The following is a 22500-nucleotide window of genomic DNA, read 5'->3' on the forward strand; positions in this document are numbered from 1 at the left end:
AGATGTCATCATTCAGACTGCCTGATGCAATCCATCAAACAGGTCCCAAAGGAAGCACGAGTCCAATATCAAAACAGATGCAGGAATGTACAGTTGCAGAAATGCTCCAAAAACTACGACATAACTACTACGACTTGCTACCATAATGGGCCTTAACGGCCCCAATTATTTCCTCCTTCTCGTGGGGTCTGCTGAAGAATTTTGTCCCAAGCCTTTCACGAACTGGCTGGCCAGGCCTGCCATTCGACTGATTGTGACGGGCAAGAATTTGGAATTTGTTCAAGGTGTCGGCGATAACTCACCAGCAACCCCAACCGCTGCGAGCAGCTGGCACACCCAGCTTAACGTCCATCAACGAACAATGGATTATTTAATGTCTATTGGTAACAGTAAGCATATTTTACAGCAGTTGGTTCAAATGATCGTGCAAGATGTATTGTTCATGGACAAAGGAGATGGTGGGAAGGAAAGGTGTACCACCAGCTCTGCACTGTCGATGTCCCATTCCGCACGTATAAACGTGAATGTAAAAACGCAAAGAAATCTGAAAACCCACTCCGTGGGAGTACCTCCTGTGCAGCTGCCCTTCAAAGGGCAGCTTACTGGATGACGGGGTTGGGGCAAAGCCTTCGGGACCCCAGCTCTTTGATGACAGGAGGAAAACCATGGGGTAAACTTCCCAGGTCAGATTGCGGTAGTGTGTGTCAGGGTGGTGCTGAGGTGTCGTCCACCAGACGGTAGTCTCCTTGGGTTAATCTGAGGCATTCCCTTCGGGTGGGTGCCTGGAATGTCCTATCCCTGAGAGGATGATAACCTGTCTCTGTTATCATCTGAGCTGAAGCGTTTAAACATCGGTATTGCAGCTCTCTCTGAGGTTCGGAGACAGAATAGTGGCGAGATCATGGTGGGAGCTCACACCGACTATTGGTCTGGTCACTCTGATGGTTACCATGCCCAAGGAGTTGTTGTACCTGTGTCTAAGAAGCTGACTCTGGTTAACGAGCTTATTTTGTAACACCTGACACTGATCCTGCTCACCAGGTAACACCGGTCAACGAGCTTATTATGAGATGAAGGATTCGTCACTCCTTGGGTTTCATTTGCATGGTCTCTGAATATGCTCCGACTGAGTCGAGTGATCTCACCATGAAGGATGCATTCTATTCCACGCTCGAGTCTGTGGTTGATCAGTGCCCCAGTCGAGAAACTCTTCCAGACTTGGGGGAATTCAATGCATCGACTGGAACTTATCGGGATGGTTATGAGACATGTGTTCGTCCACATGAGTCTGGAACAGTGAACCAGAATAGCACTAAGTTCCTTGACTTTGCAAGAGGTCATGGACTTAGGGTGGCTGGTTAATGGTTTCATCACCCACAGGCTCATCGCTGGACTTGGTATTCCAGTGCTGATGGTGTGGCAGAGGAGATCGACCATGTGCTCGTTAATGGTCACTGCAAGATGATGCAGAACTGCATGGTCCACCAAATTGCTCAGTTCCCCAATACCGACCACAGGCTTGTGGTAGCAACTCTGAAGTTGCAGCTTAAATCTGGGAGAATGGTACCATCCCAGCCGAGGCTGGATGTTGGCAAACTCAATGATGAGAGGGTAGCTGAGGAGTTTGCAAACAAGCTGAGTGGGGATCTGGGTGCTTTGGGGAGTTCTGAAGAGTTGTGGAGTGCCTTCAAGACTGCCATCATTGATGTTGCAGGTGTATGTCTTGGAACTCACCGAAGGGTGAAGAAGAATTTTGTCCTTCAAGGTACTCTGCATACCATTCGGCCAGGCTTAATGACAGGGCAGAGCTGAGCTGTTCAGGGAGTTGAGGCATAAAACTGTACGCGCGCTGAGGGTTGACAAGGAGGACTATGTGTGAGGAATCTGAGAATGGGTAGAGCATCACCTGTTGTCAAGTGATTCTCATGAAACATGCAGGGGAATTCGTGCATTGCGTTCCTCCAAGCCTGTCCTTTGGTGGACTGCAGTGAGAGTGGAGAGGGGTGGGCTCTTGACAGAGGAGTCCGAAGTGAAGGCCTGTTGGGCCGGTTACTTTGAGTGGCTGTACCAGGCTGATCCACCAGCTGTTGAGTTGGATGTCAGGGGTGTTACTATCCCTCTTGCTGACCCTCCAATCAATTGTGATCCACCTTCATTTGTGGAAACACAGGCTGCGGTGAACCGGTTGAAAAGTGGTAAAGCTCTTGGGATCTGTGGCATCCATGCTGTACTTCTCAAGGCTGGTAGAATTGCTGAACTCGTGTCATTGTATGCAGTTCTGTGCTCAGCTTGGAACACAGGCGTCATCCCAACTGACTGGAAGTGGAGCCTTGTCCCTCTCTGGAAAGGGAAGGGCCATCAACATGACTACAACTACCAAGGGGTGACAGTGCTCTTCATGCTGGGCAAGGTCTTTGCTTGGATAATTAATGATAGGGTTCGCCACCATCTGCTTGAGCACCAGTGCCCACAGCAGTCAGGCTTTACACCAAAGAGGTCAACAATTGACCGTATCCTTACCCTTTGGATCCTCACCGAACGCAGATGAGAGTTTTGGCACGGGCTGCTTGCAGCCTATGTTGAACGAAGCAAAGCGTTTTATTCATTGAATCGGGATGCCCTCTGGAGAATTCTTGGTCTTCGTGGGGTGCCACCAAAATTGATCAATCTGATGTCTGAACTATACTCTGGCACTGAGAGAGATGTGAGATGTGGTGATACCATCTCTGACTTATCTCCAGTTGTTTCTGGAGTTTGACAGAGGTGTGTATTGTCCCCCACACTTTTCATGCAAGGGAGAAATAAATGTTACTGAAAAATAAATGCTTCAGCGCTTGAGTGGACTGGATTCTGGGGAGGATGGCAGAGAGATCAAGCTGCAGTGCATCGTTTGGGAATGTCAAGATCTCTGACCTTGATTTCGCAGATGATGCAGTCATCTTTGCGGAGACTCTGGACATTATTTTGGGGGCCCTCGAGGTGCTGAATGAGGAGTCAGAGCTGCTGGGATTTCGGGTTTCCTGGGTCAAAACGAAGATCCAGGCGTTCAACGACATCTTGGATGCTGCTATCTTGTCTGTACCGATTTGTGGTGAGGATGTTGAGGTCACGGAGAGATCAACTTACCTTGGCAGTGGTATTCATGTCCCTGCTGTCTGTGAGCCAGAGGTCAATTGATGTCTGTGCCGGGCCTGGGGAGTCATGGATTCACTGAATCATGGGGTGTGGCGCTGTCAATACCTGTGCAGGACGATGAAATCTGAGTCTTAAGGTCCTTGGTGCTTCCAGTCTTGCTCTACGGATGTAAGCCTTAGACTCTGACCATGGATCTGAGATGGAGACTTCATTCCTTTGGTGCCAGGTCTCTTCGGAGAATCCTTGGCTCTCGCTGGTCTGACTTTGTGTCCAATGAATGGTTGCTAAAGGCCCGTTCACACCTTGACGTTTTAGCCAGCGATGGCAACGTATTAAAATGTATGTAAAATGCTGGCTTACGTTGAACTTTTGATGTTTTTTCTTTTTTAAAGATTCGGACGTATTCGTAGCGACTTGGTCTTATGTATAACGCATTGGTAACGGACACAGAACGTTTCGTTGTGTTATAGATAACTTATACCAACGAATGCTGAACCTGTTGTCGGCCTACACAACCGATGCCCAACGATAGTCTAACTTAGGCATAACGCGTTGCACGCATCGCCGACGATGTCGTGACGTAGCCTATTAAAAGGCTGACGCACAACGATTCGAATCATAACTGCCGTAGAAATGGAAGTGTCAACATCGCGGTCACACCTTGGCGATCTTGCCAGCGTATGCCGACCTAAGAAAAATGTGTCTAAAACGTTGGGGCACGTCAAATACGGTATGAGTAAGTTTGGTATACGTGAGTAGAACGCTAAAGTACGCTATCATACGTCGTAGTAAGTAGAGTACGTCAAGAAATTTTAAACATGTTCAAAATTTTACGACGTACTCGGCGTATGACACACGTTCCGCATGCGATGGGGATAAGTTTTACACACAATATGTGGACGCTTACACACGTCCACAAAGGCTACTTATAAGCTACTCATAAGTCGAAACACGTCGCGGTAATGTCTTTTTTACGCGAAACTTATTTCTAACTTATGTTTGACGTGCTTTTAACCAATTCTTTACGTAGTCCCAACACACATCGACGTATGTAGATGTATTCCAATGACGTCTTCCGGTCGACAAAAAAAATAAATTAACGTGTTTCTAGCTTAGAACTGCCATATAAAGACGTGTTCCCAGCGGTTTTGGGAATTGGTATATAAAAATGGTTTTCATAAAAGGGGAACCCAACAGTGTTTTCGAGTCCTTTTTGAGTCGATGTCCATGTCAGCAGTAACAGTATCAGTATTAGTATTAGTATTAGTATTAGTAGTAGTTTGTTCATGTTGGCAGTAGTAGGTGAGTGTGAGGGGGAGGGTGTGGGTTATGATGGATCGTCCTTGCGTCCGCGTGTCCAAGGGTAGGAGACATCTTTTCACCATTGTTCGAAGTTCTTCGCGGCTCATTTTTTATGGGGCTTTTTCAACAATGAGCTATAGCTTGTTTTTACGATTTAGGTCTATTCATAACGGGTTGGACAAATGAACAATGAACTAATAATGTGCATAGAGCGCTTTGATTACTTATAGATACGATATACCAACGAATAATTATTGTGAAGCCGGCGTTCACAAACTATGCCCAACGATAGCCTAACTTATCCATTGTGGCAGTTTATCTTTGCCAGTGACGTAGGGTTTGCTATTCATAGGCTGCCACTCAACGATTTAAATGGCTGCATCTCCATTATTGAAAGTAGACGCTTGCGCTCAACAATTGGATTTTTTTTACACTCAACGACTTTTAAACGGTACCACTCAGCTATTTTCATTGTTTACAATGAACGATTTAAATTGCTGTCACTCGCCTTTGTTTTTTGACGCTGGGGTTTGGAAATTTGAAGCGTTTCTTCTGAACGTGTTAAAACGCTCAAACTCGACTATTTTAAATAGACGCTGCCGATGGACAATTGGAATCATAGCCAAGCTAGACATCGAAGTGTGAACATCCTCGTCATGCCGAAGAAAAGTTTGAAGAATGCTGCAAATAAGTGTCCTGGCCGTGGCCGTGGACGCTGACGCAAGGACGATCCATTATACCGACGTCTTTCAGCCTATGAGTAACTTAAAAGTAACGTCTGTCGATGTGTGGCAACGATCGCGTAACGTACCAACAACACGTTAATCATAGGTTAGAAATAAGTTTCGGGTACGGGTAATTTTATTACAGATTAATACTAACAGACCTAAAAATAAAGAAAACTGTATGAGTTTCTGTATCATTGAAAAAACAAAGTGCATCATTGTATAATTTGTGGTACTAAATATATTAACAACCAAAGTTGGACACTATATATATATATATATATATATATATATATATATATATATATATATATATATATATATATATATATATATATATATATATATATAGATATATATCCCGATCTCTCTTTTTTTCCTAAAATTGTCTGGTGTTTTTTTTTTGATGGCAATGGGCCACTGGCAATTCAATGCCCAGAAGACCGGGGTCATTTGGCAGGGCATAAAGACGAGACATCACGTCAGGACGTGGAAGTCAAAAATATTCCAGGGACAGGAAGGCACAGGGCACTTTGCCATGTTGTCCCCGAGCCAGTTGTGACCACTTTATCGAGGCGAGCGTGACTGCAATCCCACCGGGCTGACTTGCTCACAACCAAAACATCCAGAAAAAGTGATGTCATACCCAGTACACCATGTTTAGAAACATTATTTTTGTGTCGAGAAATGCAAGTGAAAGTGCTGTCATCAACAGCATGCCAAATGCTTCTGACTACTTCAGGCTCCATCAACTTCTTCAGACCATGGCATAACTTTCTTGAGAGTCCATTTAAGATTTTAAGACTTCTTTTACTTAGTTGCATCACTCAAATCGGATTGCAGCTATGCCTACACCATTCCATTTTTCTTTCTACCCCCATGTCGAATAAATCAAGAACACACACACGCACACACACACACACACACACACACACACACACACACACACACACACACACACACACACACACACACACACACACACACACACACACACACACACATCGATGTGTATTCCAATATCATTAGTATCTGTTCTTATTCATTATTCACAAGAGTGTATCCTTGCAACGGTGAATTTAATATTAGTGAATATTTTTAGAACACAACCCTACAACATAAGCAGCAATACAATACAAGGGTCACCAATATTACTTGTAAGATAGTAATATACTTTGGGGTTCCATGTACCAACAAAGGTCCACCATCCTCATCTCTGGAGCAGCTGATTGGATACTTGAAAAAGTTGGAGGAATGATTCAACTTCCTAACTCATGCAATAAAACCTCACAATTTATATTATTCCTTTGTGAAAGTGCCAAAAAACTTCCAGGTGCGACTACACAACCATACAGCTGTTATTAATTAATCTACTTTTATGTTTGAATGACGTGGATCAGAGTAGAGTAGTAGGGAAATCAAATTTGGTCATTCTTTTTCTAAAACGAATAGACAAAGAACAAAACTACAAGAGTCGCTTGTTCAGAATATATTAAAACTGAAAAGTCTAATAGGGTGGCCGCTTGGAAAAGTTCTCGGTTCAAATTGAGAATTTTTCTGAATATTATGGAATCACGATACCAAATACATCTCAAAGACAGAGTACGATGCATGTTCATCTCCTGGCTGTTGAGTATTGGGATGGAACCTCATGAGATCTGATTACAACTGCCTTCTCGACTAATAAGGGGGAGGTTTGGCCGACTTGCTGAAACCAGCTTGTGAAAGTCCATATCGATGAAAAGCTACCTTCTGCCTTGCATTCGACTCCAAAGAAATGACATCAAAAGGATTTCTTGCACGACGTTTCCTAGAAACACGACGCTTTACAATTAGTCAACATTTTGAGAAATAGCAGTCAAAAGGGGACGGTCTGTGCTACTGGAATGTGCAGTCAGGTTGAGTAATATAATGATTTAGAACTTTGGAAAACCGTCAACTTTCATTATAATTATACACTTAACACGTAGTGCTAACTTACTGGTTGGCTGCACTTTTCTTTTTTCTTCTTTGAACACAATTCAAAGAATAAGAAGAAGAAAATCAAAGCGCAACCGAGTAATAAAGTGCCCAAGTCCTACTCCACTGATTTTGTACCAAGCAGGAAAGGGCAGGAGACTGACAGGAGACCTCAGGAGACCTTTAATTCGTGACCCACAGATTTTATCAGGTGTTTTCCTTCTTTGTAAAATGGACGATTCCAACCGCCTTAGCTTAATATCGAGTACCCATTATCTTTGTCAGGTAGGTGAGTTTGACCTTCATCCACCATTCAATCACATCAATGATGTACGTATTGTAAGCAGCTGGCAGGATGGCCTCAAGGTACACACAGGCCTGTGAGTTGCCTAGTCTGAGTTTGAATCTCGACTCAACTATAAACTGTTATCCCGGTCTTTCACAGGCAGGGTGATTCATCAATGTGTGCGCCGTTCCTCGGATGGATGTTAAACTGGCGCCCCGTCTGCCAGCATTAATTGGCGGACGTTCAACCCTTGCGGAGAGTACGGCAGCTATAACTGGCACCTTAATCAAATTCAAAATTCCTGCCCGAACATGTGGAGGACACTGCATCAGTGGCACAGCCGCGCCATCAGCCAATGATACTACTCCACAGCCTTGTGCTGCACATGAAAGAATAAGGAGATATTGTAACCCAGTTTGTTTTTGTTAGTGGTATTGCGCACACGTATGTTTTACCTGACCGGACATGGTTGCGTGTTGCACGAACGTGAAGCGTGTTCTGGCGGCTTGTGAAAAGGGCAGAGAACCTCGGCAACATGAAGTCCTGTGAACTTGTGCACACAAGACAGGACAACCTGCTGGGTCCCTGCGGAGAGAGCATTAAAAGGATGATATTGCTGTTTATTTGATTTAAATTTATAAAGAGAAGAAGACAACGGATTGTTGGAGGGAAATGAGATTTTAAACTTCATTGAATGATCTCTTAGAGATTGTTTGATAAAACCAGAGAAAGCGTGAGTGACATATACATCAAGTCAGATTTAGTAATCTTGTGATTTAGCAATCCGCTAAGTAGATATGCAGGTAGGAATGACTGGGCAGATAACTAGAAGGTTCTTTGTATATCCTTGTATATTATTAATATTGCTATTATTATAATTATTATCTATTCACACACCAATGGTACCCATTATGTGGCCTCAGGTGATTCATACACAATGTAGAATAGATATTATTAACACCTTGATACTAATAATAATCCTGTATTTCATTTCATCTGACTGAAATGAAACCCTATTAATCACTTGTGGTCCAAAAATACCTCCAAGATAAACATTTCAACCCACTAACCATATGGATGCTTAATGTACATTGAAACAATTGGATGTGATAGAAATATACTCTGAAAAGCAACCAGCATTATAAAATTTAATATTGAGTTTTCAAAGATATTATATGTTCGACAATGTTGTGATATGGCATTTCCTCACCTCCTCCACATGACACGGAACACTGTTTGTAACCAAGTTGTTTCCAAACAAACATGGTAGGGTTGGTGTGTCTTTCCAAGTTCTCCAATGCACTGTTAGGCCGAGGAGGTAGCTGGCTCGGACATGGCCTGATGTGGCAAGGTTGCTGAGACTTGGGTCTTGGACTTAGACATTTGGAGTCAGGCAAGGTTGTCACCGTTTGTGAGAAAGGCAGGAGGACACGGCACAGGATAGGGCGAATACGCCAGCCTGCGCCGCATGTTGAACTGCATGAAGACCAGGGCCCAGGAGAAAAGCTGGAAAGATACGTGAAGATGTCATTGAATTGGATCCTGTGCTTGCAGCCGAAAGAGCAAAACCAGTTCAATCGCACTCAGAACCCGAAACAAGCAACCAATCTGGCAAAAGATGATCAATCAAAAATACCAACTATATTTTATAATCCTACTGTATTCTAAGATTGCCAATTCTGTTGTCCGACAGCATTTCCTTTTGACGAAGCAGACTTCTTTCACATCTTGCTCTTGCAACTTAAAGCCAGTTTAACTCTTCTTTACTATTGTGGGTTTCTAATGCTGACCCAGTGAACAAATACTGCCTAGAATCAGCAAAAGCCCACGGAGGAAGCATTAACACATCACTTGGCCTTGGGAGTGAGTATACTCCTTGACAGATGAGGTACTTGAACAGAAAGCACCTGTGGGCTAACACATGACTACATAACAGCAAAACAGGCTATTTGTTTTGGCAGTGAGAGCTGTAAGAAATAAACAGCAAGTCTGAGGGAGAGGTTGAGGCGGCAGTTATGCCAAGTGTTCCATTTTCACACTTCCTGTTGTCGTGCTTGGCGGGGGCACGCGAGGAGTGTGCCATTTTAAAGGTGCAACACGTGGCTGTAAATAATTTATTTGGCCGAAGGTACGGTTGTGAAGGATTGTAATTGGAAATAGGTCAAAGTGTGATGGAGTTTCAAAACCAAAGTACACCCTGATGGCCACCCTTTTCCAGTTCATGAAGTTGAAACAAAGAATCTTGGTTGGAAGAAGAGAAAACTTTCTCTCGGTGTCACCATGCTTAAAACACCATAAATAATGCCTGAAGATGAAATTAACAAAAGTATGAATATCAATCAATATCTAAACAAGGTGGCCCACCTATAAGCTGCATTAGAAATGGTCTAAGAGGTATCCTTCAAACCCCATGACCCCTTACAGTCAAGAAGCAAGTTCCCCTTGAAATGACGCGGAAAGAGTTCAAGCTCGGCTATGGTGTTGGACGTTCATCATGGAATTCCATTGTAAATGCTCCTGGCTTCGTGTTGTGGGTTTGTAATTATTTTTGAAATACATTTTGAAATACATTCACAACGGTTTATTATTCTGTCTCGAAATTGTCCTTTTCCGATTGCATAATGAGCCAATCATTCCTTAGGTGGTGGTTGTTTCTTCATCCATTGGAAGAAACAAATGCCTTTTGCACATTTGACGTAGACACAAATCGATAAATCACGCAAGTCCTCCTTGTCGAGACAATTCTCAAGGCAAAAAGAGAATATTCTGCTCAAAAAAAACCGCTCCTTAAGAAACAATCCAAGCAAATGCTCCTCGATGACCCGTGGTTTCGAAGAAACACCACCATCGCAAACATCTCACCATGCAAAAAGGTTGCCATCTGACAGGCGGATTCAAGAAATGAGAGAGAGAAGAAGAGTTCCATCTCTGATTTCTGGCAGCGAGTACGAGGAGGACAACACCGCAAAGCAAGAAGGCCTTGTTATTCCTGGAGAATGTGCTGCCGTTTTGGCTCTTATGATCCCAACTCCCAGCACGCAGGTTAACCAAACAGCGATGCTAAACTTGGCTCAGGATTCTCAAGCCACGGCGTCTCGCATATCCCTGAAGTAATTGATGCGGCCGCGTTCGTAGATAACATTTCCATGGATACACAAGAGGAAGTCAAGCCCCGACTGATAACAACTTGTCCTCTGCTGTATAAGCTTGAGGGAATCTCTGGTTTGAAAAAAAAATAATGGTGGGTTCATGGAAGAAGTTCAAATGCAACAGCAGCAGCAACAGAGAGAGAGAGAGAGAGAGAGAGAGAGAGAGAGAGAGAGAGAGAGAGAGAGAGAGAGAGAGAGAGAGAGAGAGAGAGAGAGAGAGAGAGAGAGAAACAACAACAACAACATCAACAACAATAACAATAAGGCACATGATAAAACCCAATAAGGTTTGCGTCGGAATGCTTAGGTTCTTTAAACCAATTGTAAGAACTCTGAAGCAACGCTCTGTAAAGGAAAGAACTTCTTTTTGATTATTTAGAGATCTTTTGAGATAATCTCCAATATTTTCTCCTTGAATGCACTGGGAACAGCAGCAACCACAGTGGAATCATAAACAAAGTGAAACAGGATTAACAAGAGATTTAAAACAATTAAATATTTTCTCATGACATCATGTATTATATTTTTTTATCTCATGACGTCATGATATTGGATCCGTTTTGATATACAACATCGTGAATGCCATGAAAATGCTATTTAATGACCTTTAAGACGTCTGCACAAACTTGACATTTCAATGTATGTATGTATGTATGTATGTATGTATGTATACATGGGGGTGCAGCATAGTGGGGCATACGTAATATAAACAAAATATTTGGATGGATTCCTTGTTCGTTGTGTTTTTATGGTGTTACGATGTTTTTCATTCAGCGATTATGGTCACGTGGGTCCATTTCTAACTGTGATTTTCCATGATATTAAACATAAACTTTAACCACTGTGCATTGGACACTTTACAACCTGAAACGACCTTGATACCTTGACTCAGGGGTCTGTCAAGATTTCCAAGGTAAGGTTTAACAGAAATATTTATTCATTTAAATTGTTCAGGTGGTGACACCTTTATTAGTAAGGGTTAACTTTGATTGATTTAAATCGAGCAAGAAGGTAGAATGCCTTCATTTTCACAAGCTTTGTTTATGGTACATAACAGAGTGATTTTTGAAGGTCATTTTCCTGTTCCAATTCCATTATGATTTTCTACTCGTAAGACAATATCTAAAGTTCAATGCATCATCAGTTGTGTAGACATATAGATGGGGTGAGGCATGAGAGTAGGTGTAGAAGTAGGGGTAAACATGGTAATAGGGCTAGGTGTGGGGTTGTGGGGCTAGGAGTGGTTATATGAGGCTAGGCATGGGGGCAGGTGTGGGGGTGGGGTTCGGCATTGGGGAAGATTGAGAAATGTAGTTTCCAGTCATGAAGCATGCCCAAGATACCCTGAGGACTACAAAATGTTTTTTTGTCATATACATTATTTAAAGTTTTGAAGAAAAAATCCATAACATTGAAAGACGAAACTTTGACCAACAGTTTTAACCCCTTGCACCCTGGCGGCCATTTTACCTGCCGCGATTCAAAATTACATATATCTGAGCAGCCAGTTTACCGGCCACTACTCAAACCTCCATATACCCGAGTGGCCGGCTTACCAGCTGCTATTCAACCCTACATTCACCCGAGTGGCCGGTTTACCAGCCGCTATTCAAACCTACATTTACCTGAGTAGCCGGCTTACCGGCCACTATTCGAACCTACACTTACCTGAGTGGCCGGCTTACCAGCCGCTATTCAGACCAACATTTACCTGAGTGGCCGGCTTACCAGCCGCTATTCAGACCAACATTTACCTGAGTGGCCGGCTTACCAGCCGCGATTCGAACCTCCATATACCCGAGTGGCTGGCTTAAGGCCAAGTCACACCTTGACGTTTTAGCCAGCTTATGCCGATTTTTGAAAAATTTGTGTAAAACGCTGGTACACGTCGAATACGTTATGGGTAAGTTTTGATAGCATTGAGAGCACGCTGAAAAACACTGCCATACGTCGTTGTACGCTGGCTTTAAACGTTGTACTTTTTGGTTGTCCTCAAATTTTCCATGCTTGAAATTTCCCGACGTATGCCAGCGTATGACTCACACGTTCCGCATAACGCTGGCCATAAGTTGTGGGCACGTTACGCGATCGTTGACACACGTTACTTGTAAGTTACTCAAAAGCCGAAACACGTCGAGGTAATGTTTAGCGTACCCAAAACTTATTTCTAACCTATGAGTAACGTGTTGTACGCACGATATGCGAAGGTTGGCACACGTCGACAAAAGTTACTTGTAAGGTACTCATAAGTCAAAACACGTCAAGGTAATGGTTAGCGTCAGTGTTCCAGACTCCATGGTTTTTTTTTTTCTTCGGAATGACGGTGATGTTGACACTTCGATTTGTAGTGCAGTTATAACATAATATAATTAAAAGGCTGCCGATTAACGATTTAAATCATAACTGCACTAGAAATCGAAGTGTCGACATCACCGTCATACCGAAGAAAAAAAAAACCATGGAGTCTGGAACACTGACGCTAACCATTACCTCGACTTGTTTCGACTGATGAGCACCTTACAAGTAACGTGTGTCGACGTGTGACAACGTTGGCATATCGTGCGTACAATTTATTCCCATTGCATGCGGAACGTGTTTCATACGGAAAGTACGTCGTAAAATGTTTAACACGATTAAAATTACAAGACGTACTTCACTTACTACAACGTATGGTAGCGTACTTTAGCGATCGGTTCACGTATACTTAACATACCCATACCGTATTCGACGTGCGCCAACGTTTTAGACGCATTTTTCAGAGGTCGGCATACGCTGGCAAGATCGCCAAGGTGTGACTGCGATGTTGACACTTCCATTTCTCCGGTGGTTATGATTTGAATCGTTGTGCGGCAGCCTTTTAATAGGTTACGCCACGTGATCGTCGGCAATACGTGCAGCGCGCTATGCATAAGTTAGACTATCGTTGGGAATAGGTTGGGAAGGCCGACAACAGGCTCAGCATTCGTTGGTGTAAGTTATCTATAAGACAACGAAACGTTCTGTGTCCGTTACGAATATGTTATGCATATGACCAACTCGTTATGAATACGACCGAATCTTAAAAAAAAAAACATCAAAAGTTCAAACTAAGCCAGCGTTTTCCATACATTTTAATACGTTGTCATTGCTGGCTAAAACGTCAAGGTGTCACTGGGCCTTTACCAACAGCTATTCAAACATCCATATACCTGAGTGGCCGGCTTACCGGCCACTATTCAAACCTACATTTACCCGAGTGGACGGTTTACCAGCCGCTCTTCGAAACTCCATATACCCGAGTGGCTGGCTTACCGACCGCTATTCAAACCAACATTTACCCGAGTGGACGGTTTACCAGCCGCTCTTCAAACCTCCATATACCCGAGTGGCTGGCTTACCGACCGCTATTCAAACCAACATTTACCTGAGTGGCCGGCTTACCGGCCGCTATTCAAACCTACATTTACCCGAGTGGACGGTTTACCAGCCGCTCTTCGAAACTCCATATACCCGAGTGGCCGGCTTACCGACCGCTATTCAAACCAACATTTACCTGAGTGGCCGGCTTACCGGCCACTATTCAAACCTACATTTACCTGAGTGGCCGGCTTACCAGCCGCTCTTCAAACCTCCATATACCCGAGTGGCTGGCTTACCGACCGCTATTCAAACCAACATTTACCCGAGTGGACGGTTTACCGGCCGCTATTCAAACCTACATTTACCCGAGTGGACGGTTGACCGGCCGCTATTCAAACATCCATATACCTGAGTGGCCGGCTTACCGGCCGCTATTCAAACCTACATTTACCCGAGTGGCCGGCTTACCGACCGCTATTCAAACCTACATTTACCCGAGTGGACGGCTTACCGACCGCTATTCAAACCAACATTTACCCGAGTGGACGGTTTACCGGCCGCTATTCAAACCAACATTTACCCGAGTGGACGGTTTACCGGCCGCAATTCAAACCTACATTTACCCGAGTGGACGGCTTACCAACCGCTATTCAAACCAACATTTACCCGAGTGGACGGTTTACCAGCCGCTATTCAAACCTACATTTACCCGAGTGGCCGGCTTACCGACCGCTATTCAAACCAACATTTACCCGAGTGGCCGGCTTACCGGCCGCTATTCAAACCTACATTTACCCGAGTGGACGGCTTACCGACCGCTATTCAAACCAACATTTACCCGAGTGGACGGTTTACCGGCCGCTATTCAAACCTACATTTACCCGAGTGGCCGGCTTACCGACCGCTATTCAAACCAACATTTACCCGAGTGGACGGTTTACCGGCCGCTATTCAAACCTAGATTTACCTCAGTGGTCGGCTTACCAGCCGCTCTTCGAACCTCCATATACCCGAGTGGCCGGCTTACCGACCGCTATTCAAACCAACATTTACCCGAGTGGCCGGCTTACCGGCCGCTATTCAAACCTACATTTACCTGAGTGGCCGGCTTACAGGCCACTATTCAAACCTAGATTTACCTGAGTGGTCGGCTTCCCAGCCGCTATTCAAACCTACATATACCCGAGTGGCCGGCTTACCGGCCGCTATTCAAACCAACATTTACCTGAGAGGCCAGCTTACCGGCCACTATTCAAACGTACATTTACCTGAGTGGCTGGCTTACCAGCTGCTCTTCGAACCTCCATATACCCGAGTGGCCAGCTTACTGGCCGCTATTCAAACCAACATTTACCTGAGTGGCCAGCTTACCAGCCGCTCTTCGAACCTCCATATACCCGAGTGGCCAGCTTACCGGCCGCTATTCAAACCAACATTTACCTGAGTGGCCGGCTTACCGGCGACTATTCGAACCTACACTTACCTGAGTGGCCGGCTTACCAGCCACGATTTGAAGCTCCATATACCCGAGTGGCCGGCTTACCGGCCGCTATTCAAACCTACATTTACCCGAGTGGCCGGCTTACCGGCCGCTATTCAAACCTACATTTACCCGAGTGGCCGGCTTACCGGCCGCTATTCAAACCTACATTTACCTGAGTGGCCGGTTTACCAGCCGCTATTCGAACCTACATTTACCCGAGTGGCCGGCTTACCAGCCGCTATTCAAACCTACATTTACCTGAGTGGCCGGTTTACCAGCCGCTATTCGAACCTACATATACCCGAGTTGCCGGCTTACCGGTTGCAATTCAAACCTACATTTACCCGAGTGGCCGGTTTACCAGCAGCTATTCAAACCTACATTAACCTGAGTGGCCGGCTTACTAGCCGCTATTCGAACCTCCATATACCCGAGTGGCCGGCTTACTGGTTGCTATTCAAACCTACATTTACTCGAGTGGCCGGTTTAACCAGCCGCTATTCGAACCTACATTTACCCGAGTGGCCGGTTTACCGGTTGCTATTCGAACCTCCATATACCCGAGTGGCCAGCTTACTGGTTACTATTCAAACCTACATTTACTTGAGTGGCCAGTTTAACCAGCCACTATTCAAACCTCCATATACCTGAGCAGCTGGATTTTTCTCCAGGGAGCCCAGAGTAGGGGAACCGAAAATCCAAAGAGCTCAGAGTTCAAAAGGTTAAAGTTCTGTTTTTCTAAAGACCATGAAAATTTTAAAGAAGTAAATTTCTGGTTTCAAAAGCAATTGCGAAAGAAGCAGAAAGAATAGACTAGAATGCTTTATTTGCACCGCTAGCCATTCCTGTCCCGTTACAACTTGAGTGCTACCCTCTTCTTACTCAATTCTGCATTATACAAAGAAAGCCTGCCATTAACCTGGCTGGTCAAAGGTTGTTGTGGTATGCTTTCCAATCTTATTCCAGCAGTTGGAACGTGTGTTGGTCAAGTCCTGCCAACATGTTCCCAGCCTCTGTCCTCATACTCTCAGCCCACTGTAACACCGAAGAAGACAAAAGGCTGAATACAGTGCAGCTCCCGTCTCGGTCGATGGCCTTTGGAGACTGAGGGATTGTTGATGTTTCGGGCAGAAGAGAATACGCAGGCTGAACTTGCTTCAGGTTCAATCAATTAAGACATGTCCATTCGTACTTCAGCGGAGGTGCTATCCCAGAGTGATCGAGTCATCCTTCTGTGAAGCAAAGTCGGGAAAAAGCAAAAGTTGAATTTTTAGTGAAAGCAAAGTAAGGGCCACAATTGGAGAAGCAGTGTTGGTGCAAACATGCCGGTACTACGAGAAGTCAGGTGCCATTCTTTGAAACGAGCCTGCAAAACTCCCCATGCATGTATACAGTTCAATAATCATGGCTCCTACAGTCCCATGAAGAAGTACAAATGCTCTGCTCTCAAGTAGGAACACCTCAGAGCAGCTACCACACTTTGGAATTGAGTACGTTGTAGTGCGAATGAGGCATATGTATTTGGCTAAAGTGAGTAGTGATGTGGGAGCACTACACATATCCGTGCAAATTGGATATATCGAATCCGAATATTTTGCTCAAATCCGAATATTTTATTTTGCTTACCTTCTGTGGGAATCTTCAATAAAAAAAATATGATTCGCATCATTGGAGGTAAAGGACATTGAAGAAGGTAAAAAAAGAAGAAAGTCAAAAAATGTAAGGAGGTAAATTCATCATGAACTGATTGGAGTGGATGAGTTGTAACTGATGAGAACATTTTACCTTTTCCTCTAAAGATGCTGAGGATTTCCAGCCTCAAGAGACGAAGCGAGCACTTTGCATGCAAGAATAACTGTGAAAATACCCGAGCCAACACAAACAGTATGTGGCTGAAACAACAAGGCTTGAGGCCATCGATTTTGAAAAGTGCGTCGAACAAGGACACGAATACAAATCATTTCAAATCAAACACAACAGGATATTTAAATATTGTCTCCGGATTCCACAAATAGGCTTTGTCGAGGTACTCGGACATCCAGCAAACCCCAGGCTGCCAAATGAAGTTGTTTTCTCCCTCGGCACAACCTCACATCCTCACAAGTCTTGAACACGAATGAGTGCACCTTGGCTCACGTCCGTGATGCTGGAAAGGCACAGGAGGAACTGTTCGTGCTGGTGAAATTGCAGTCGGGACATTTAGCACCATGGTGGATCATTTAACCAGATTTGGTGCTGTAATGGTTGGAGCGTTCGCTCTGAGTCTGGGGGTTGGAACTTAGAACCTTGGCTGTGTCATACCAAAGATTATATCAATGGTACGTGCTGGATAGAGCACTGACGAACATCCATAAGTTGGCAACTATAGTGCAGGCTTGGATGGGCTTTATGGCCTTCTGCGTCGAAGTTCCATGGAAGGAAATTCTTCTTCTCCTTCTTCTCCTTCTTCCCCTTCTTCTTATTGTTGTGGGGAGTGAGTGATGAAACGACCCTGTCTTGAGAGTGGAAGCAAGGATATTCTTTGGGATGGGAGGATCAATTAATTTTTGCATGCTGAAGAGGCACTGAAAAATCAATCACAAGAATAAAATTATGTTGAAAAGAAGAAATAATTCTTTAAACAAGCTCGAATGAGCTAAGATCCTCGTCCTCTTAATGATGACGTCATAAAAACGAATATGACGTCATTGTGATGTATCAGGTTTGCGATAAATTATATCTGTGCTAATGCCCGGCTTGATTCCCGCAAAAAAAATTCAAAAAGCTTGCGAGTTTCGGAGATAATTTTTAGGCGATTTCCATTAGCGGAGATATTTTGACGTCATAACTTTTTTTTTGAGGAGGAATTTTCAAAATCGGAGATCGTTACTGTCTGCACAGGGTATTTTTACATATATATGCCAAGTTTCAGGAAGTTTCGATAAAAACTGTAGGCTGTGAACCAAACTAGATTCGGAGATAATGGTCTAGGCGATTTCCATTAGAGGCGATATGATGACGTCAACTTTTTTCAAGGAAGAATTTCCAAAATTGGAGATGGTTACTGTCTGCGCGTGGGCTTTCTGCATATGCATGGCAAGTTTCACGAAGATCCGATGAAAACTCTGGGTTGTGAAACAAAAAATGTCAAAAAATAGGAATGACGTCATAAAAATTGATATGACGTCATAGTGATGTATCTTATGTGCGGTAATTCATCTCTGCTAATGCCCTGTTCGATTCCTGGAAACAGAATTCAAAAAGCTTGCCTAGTTTCGGAGATAATTTTTTCAGCGATTTCTATTGGCAGAGATATTTTGACGTCATAACTTTTTTTCTTGGAGGAATTTTCAAAATCGGAGGTGGTTACTGTCTGCGCAGGGTATTTTTACATATATATGCCAAGTTTCAGGAAGTTTCGATGAAAACTGTAGGCTGTGAAACAAAAAAGTCCACAAGAACAACAACGTGAGTAAGACTGAGAGATCCTCCACAAGGATCGAAAAATAAAATAAAGGTGTACAAGATATACATGCTCTCTTTCATCCATCTTGTTCTGCAGTAGTAACATGATTGTTTCAATCTATTTTATGTGGTTTACTAAAAAGTGCTGATAACTCGTGAATTAAGAAAACTGATAACTAATTAAAAAGGGTAGACACATCTTAAAAGTAGCACTTGAATGGAGTGAATGAAGAAACCTACCTAAGTGTGTTCCACATTGGATGATAACATCACAGCACTCATTACCTGTGTGCACTGCTGTTCTAATACATGAATTCAAAATGAGTAATCTACCCCAGAATCTTCAGCGCACATGCGCAGAAACCCCAAGAAACAACGATCATCGGGGGCAGAGAATGTTTATTGAGCGTGCCAGATAAGGAATGTTCCCTAAAATGACTCACAAAGTTTATAAAAGAAGCCAAAATACTTGGAAAAATACCGGAGAGAAAGGGGTGTACCTCTGCACAAAGAAGCATTTGGAGAATTTTCTGATCAACTTGCCCAAAAAGTTGATATCTTGCGGCCCGTATTGCAAAAACTCCTGATGATGTGAACTCATGCAAGGACTGTGGACTGGCTCTGGACGGCGCATTCTACCTGACCTTCACGATCATCGTTGTCAGTGAGTGGACTTTGAACCTTGCAGAATTACCTTGGGTGAACATGGCATGCTTGGTGATTTATTCAATGGACATCTGGAATTTTAAAGATGATGCCGTCATTCTCAACATTCAGGCAGATTTCCCAAAGGATGACACCGTATCTGGTTTGGATGCTTAACACCGATAGCAAGGCCATATCTGGGGAGGATGATGATCATTACTATGAATCATGTTGAGAGGAGGTAGGGATGGTAGTGGGAGTTTTATGAGCTGTGAGAGCTGTTATATATTTTTTTGTTTGGTTCCGAGGCCACAAGAGAAATTATACTACATTTTTGCATCTATTGGGAAAAGGAGAAGCATCCAAGTGTGTGTGTGTGTGTGTGTGTGTGTGTGTGTGTGTGTGTGTGTGTGTGTGTGTGTGTGTGTGTGTGTGTGTGTGTGTGTTTTAGACCCACAACCACGACTCGCTTGTACGAAGAGGAAATGGAAGGAACCTGACACCACTCATCCATGAATATTTCCCATATTTCCTACACTAGAAACACCCACTCTCGATGGAAGCGGCCAGGGGGATTGTGTTATTGCCCTTTTTTTGTATACCTTGTCGAGGCTCGTGTGAGAGCTAGCACACAACGCACAGCAAGGTGGGCATGAGAGAAGAGGGGCGGGAGTGGGAAGGACAAAACAGTGGGGAACAGAGACATTAGGAGATCTGTGGAAGGGAGAGGGACGGGGTGGGGAACATGGGGAATACAAGATGGACATTACAGGGACTTTCAGGAAGGAAAGCAGGGAATTTGAAGGAGGTGGGCTGGGGTGGATTATCGAGGGTAGAAAAGATCGAGGATTTGGATGGGGGATGATAAGAGGTGGTGGTGAACAGCTGTTTTGAAGGCCTGGAGGGAAGAATGGGATTGAACAAAGTGAGGGAGTTTATTCCAAAGGTGGGGAAAAAGAGGAATGAAAGAGTGAAGGTGAGCAGCGATTCGTGATTTTGGTAGTTTTACCAGAAGGGGGTTGTTGGCGGACCTTGAGCGTCCTGCGGAAATGTGGTAGGGACAAATCGCAGAGAGAGCAGGAGGGGCGAGGCTGGAGAGGAGACGGTAGAAGACAGAAAGACCACCGACCAGCCCGCGGTGAGAGAGTGAGAGGCCCAAAGACTCAGCCTCATTGCAGGAGATGCCGATGATCCGAAATGCCTTAGTTTCCACAGCGTGAAGCCGAGAAAGGTGGGAGGCAGGAGCACCAGCACAGAGGGGAGAGCAGTACTCCATCAGGCTGCGGACGAAAGCTTTGTAAGTGGTCAGAAGCTCAGGTGGGCCGAGGAAGGACTTTGCATGATGGAGGATTCCCAGTCGGAGCCTGGCTTTGGAGGCCAGGTTTGAAATGTGGCTTTCCCAGGAAAGGTCATGGCAGATAGTGAGACCCAGAAGCTTGAATGAAAGGACTTCTTCCAGAGGATTGTTGAGAAAGTGGATGGGGGGAGGGTGGGTTTCTAAATGGTCCTTTCGGAGAGACATAGTGAGAGAGTGAGATTTGTCCGGATTGAAAGATTTGTTCCACGTGTTGGACCAGTTTGTGATTTTATCCAGATCCGCAGTGAGTGAAGAAGCTGCTGCTTGTCGGTCTGAGGGATGACGGATGGTACGTCAGAGGGTGGAGTCGAGGGCAAAGAGATATAGAGGATTTTCCAGAGTCGGAGAGATCATTGATGAAAACCAGGAAAAGAACAGAGCCCAGAACGCTACCTTGAGGAACTCCAGCCGGGACAGGAAGAGGGGATGAAAGAACTCCATTTCGGGCCACACGTTGACTGCGACAGGAGAGGAAGTCTGCGAGCCATGAGTGGAGATGGCCTTGGATACCATAGGAAGAGAGTTTGGTGAGCAGGGCAGGGTGCCAGACCGTGTCAAAAGCACGTGATATGTCCAGGGATACGGCTCGGATTTCATGTCTGGCATTGAGGACCTCCATCCATTGTTGGGAAAGCAGAAGCAGCATATCCAGGGTAGAGTGACCTGGTCTGAAACCAAAAACCTGGCCCTTAATCAAATGTGTAATTCAAAATCAAATGTGTAATTCAAAATACATCTCGCTGCGTAATTCAAAATACGTCACTGTACTAGAAAACGTGGGGACAGGAATACTCTGCAGTAATCCCTCAAACATTGCAGGATCCAATATCACAGGTTTCGACCAATTACGGGCAATCTATTATGTTCTGAATTTGCGGTATTTAATTTCGGCCAGTGCAGTTTTTGAGCTGAGATGAGTAATTGTTTGCATCCACACGTATGACTACCTCCCATTACGAGCCTTTTCTTGTTTTTCTCACTCCGTTAATTGTAGTAAGCTAAATTTAAAAAAATAAATCATCATCGAACAGGAAATGACATATGGATATCATGTAATACTAGATGTACAGGATCTTGTAGACATACAATAGTTAATAATGGCACCCAAACGTATAACGATGCACAAAATTAATCATGTCCAAAGGCTAGACAAAGGTTATGACATTGTGCAAATAAAATAGAGTTGTTAGATATGTCGGCAAGAAGTGAAAGTGCAGCATCTGTGGGCCGCCATTACGGGATCAATGAAGCAACTGTGTGTAAACGTGAGTCACATATCCGTGCAAGGGTTCCTGCCAGCAAAGCACAAAAGTGTCATTCCAGTCCTGTGATCCTCATCTTGAAAGGATGGAAACAGTGCTTAATGTTTGGATTTTTTTTTTGTATGCACTGTCGAGGCTCATATGAGAACTAACACACAAAACATACAACAAGGCGAGTAGGACACAAGAGGGGCGGGAAAACGAAGGAAAAAAACAGTGGGTAACAGACATGAGGAGATCTGTGGAAGGGAGAGGGATGGGGCGGGGTACACAGGGTAAACAAGATGGACACGACAGGGACTTTCAGAAAGGAAAGCAGGGAATTTGAAGGAGGTAGATTAACAGGGGTGGAAAAGATCGAGGTTTTTGGATGGGGAAAAATATGAGATGCTGGTGAACAGCTGTTTTGAAGAC

General features: G+C 44.2%; 1 protein-coding gene across 4 annotated transcripts in view; it reads right to left on the reverse strand.

Moving 5' to 3' along the window:
- The window catches only part of LOC147015359 (ADAMTS-like protein 1), a 317312-nt gene that overhangs the window by 118604 nt on the left and 176208 nt on the right, over positions 1-22500 (reverse strand). For all 4 annotated transcript variants that reach the window (XM_085850036.1, XM_085850035.1, XM_085850033.1 and 1 more), the window contains 2 exons: positions 8618-8913; positions 7863-7992 (listed from right to left, as the gene is read on the reverse strand). In XM_085850036.1, coding sequence (XP_085706162.1) covers positions 7863-7992; positions 8618-8913 — 426 coding nt within the window. The remainder of the gene's footprint in view (positions 1-7862; positions 7993-8617; positions 8914-22500) is intronic.

The sequence above is a fragment of the Eptatretus burgeri genome, chromosome 12, assembly GCF_056783735.1.
Source record: "Eptatretus burgeri isolate ZD-2024b chromosome 12, Ebu_testis_v1, whole genome shotgun sequence".
Lineage (NCBI taxonomy): Eukaryota > Metazoa > Chordata > Myxini > Myxiniformes > Myxinidae > Eptatretus > Eptatretus burgeri.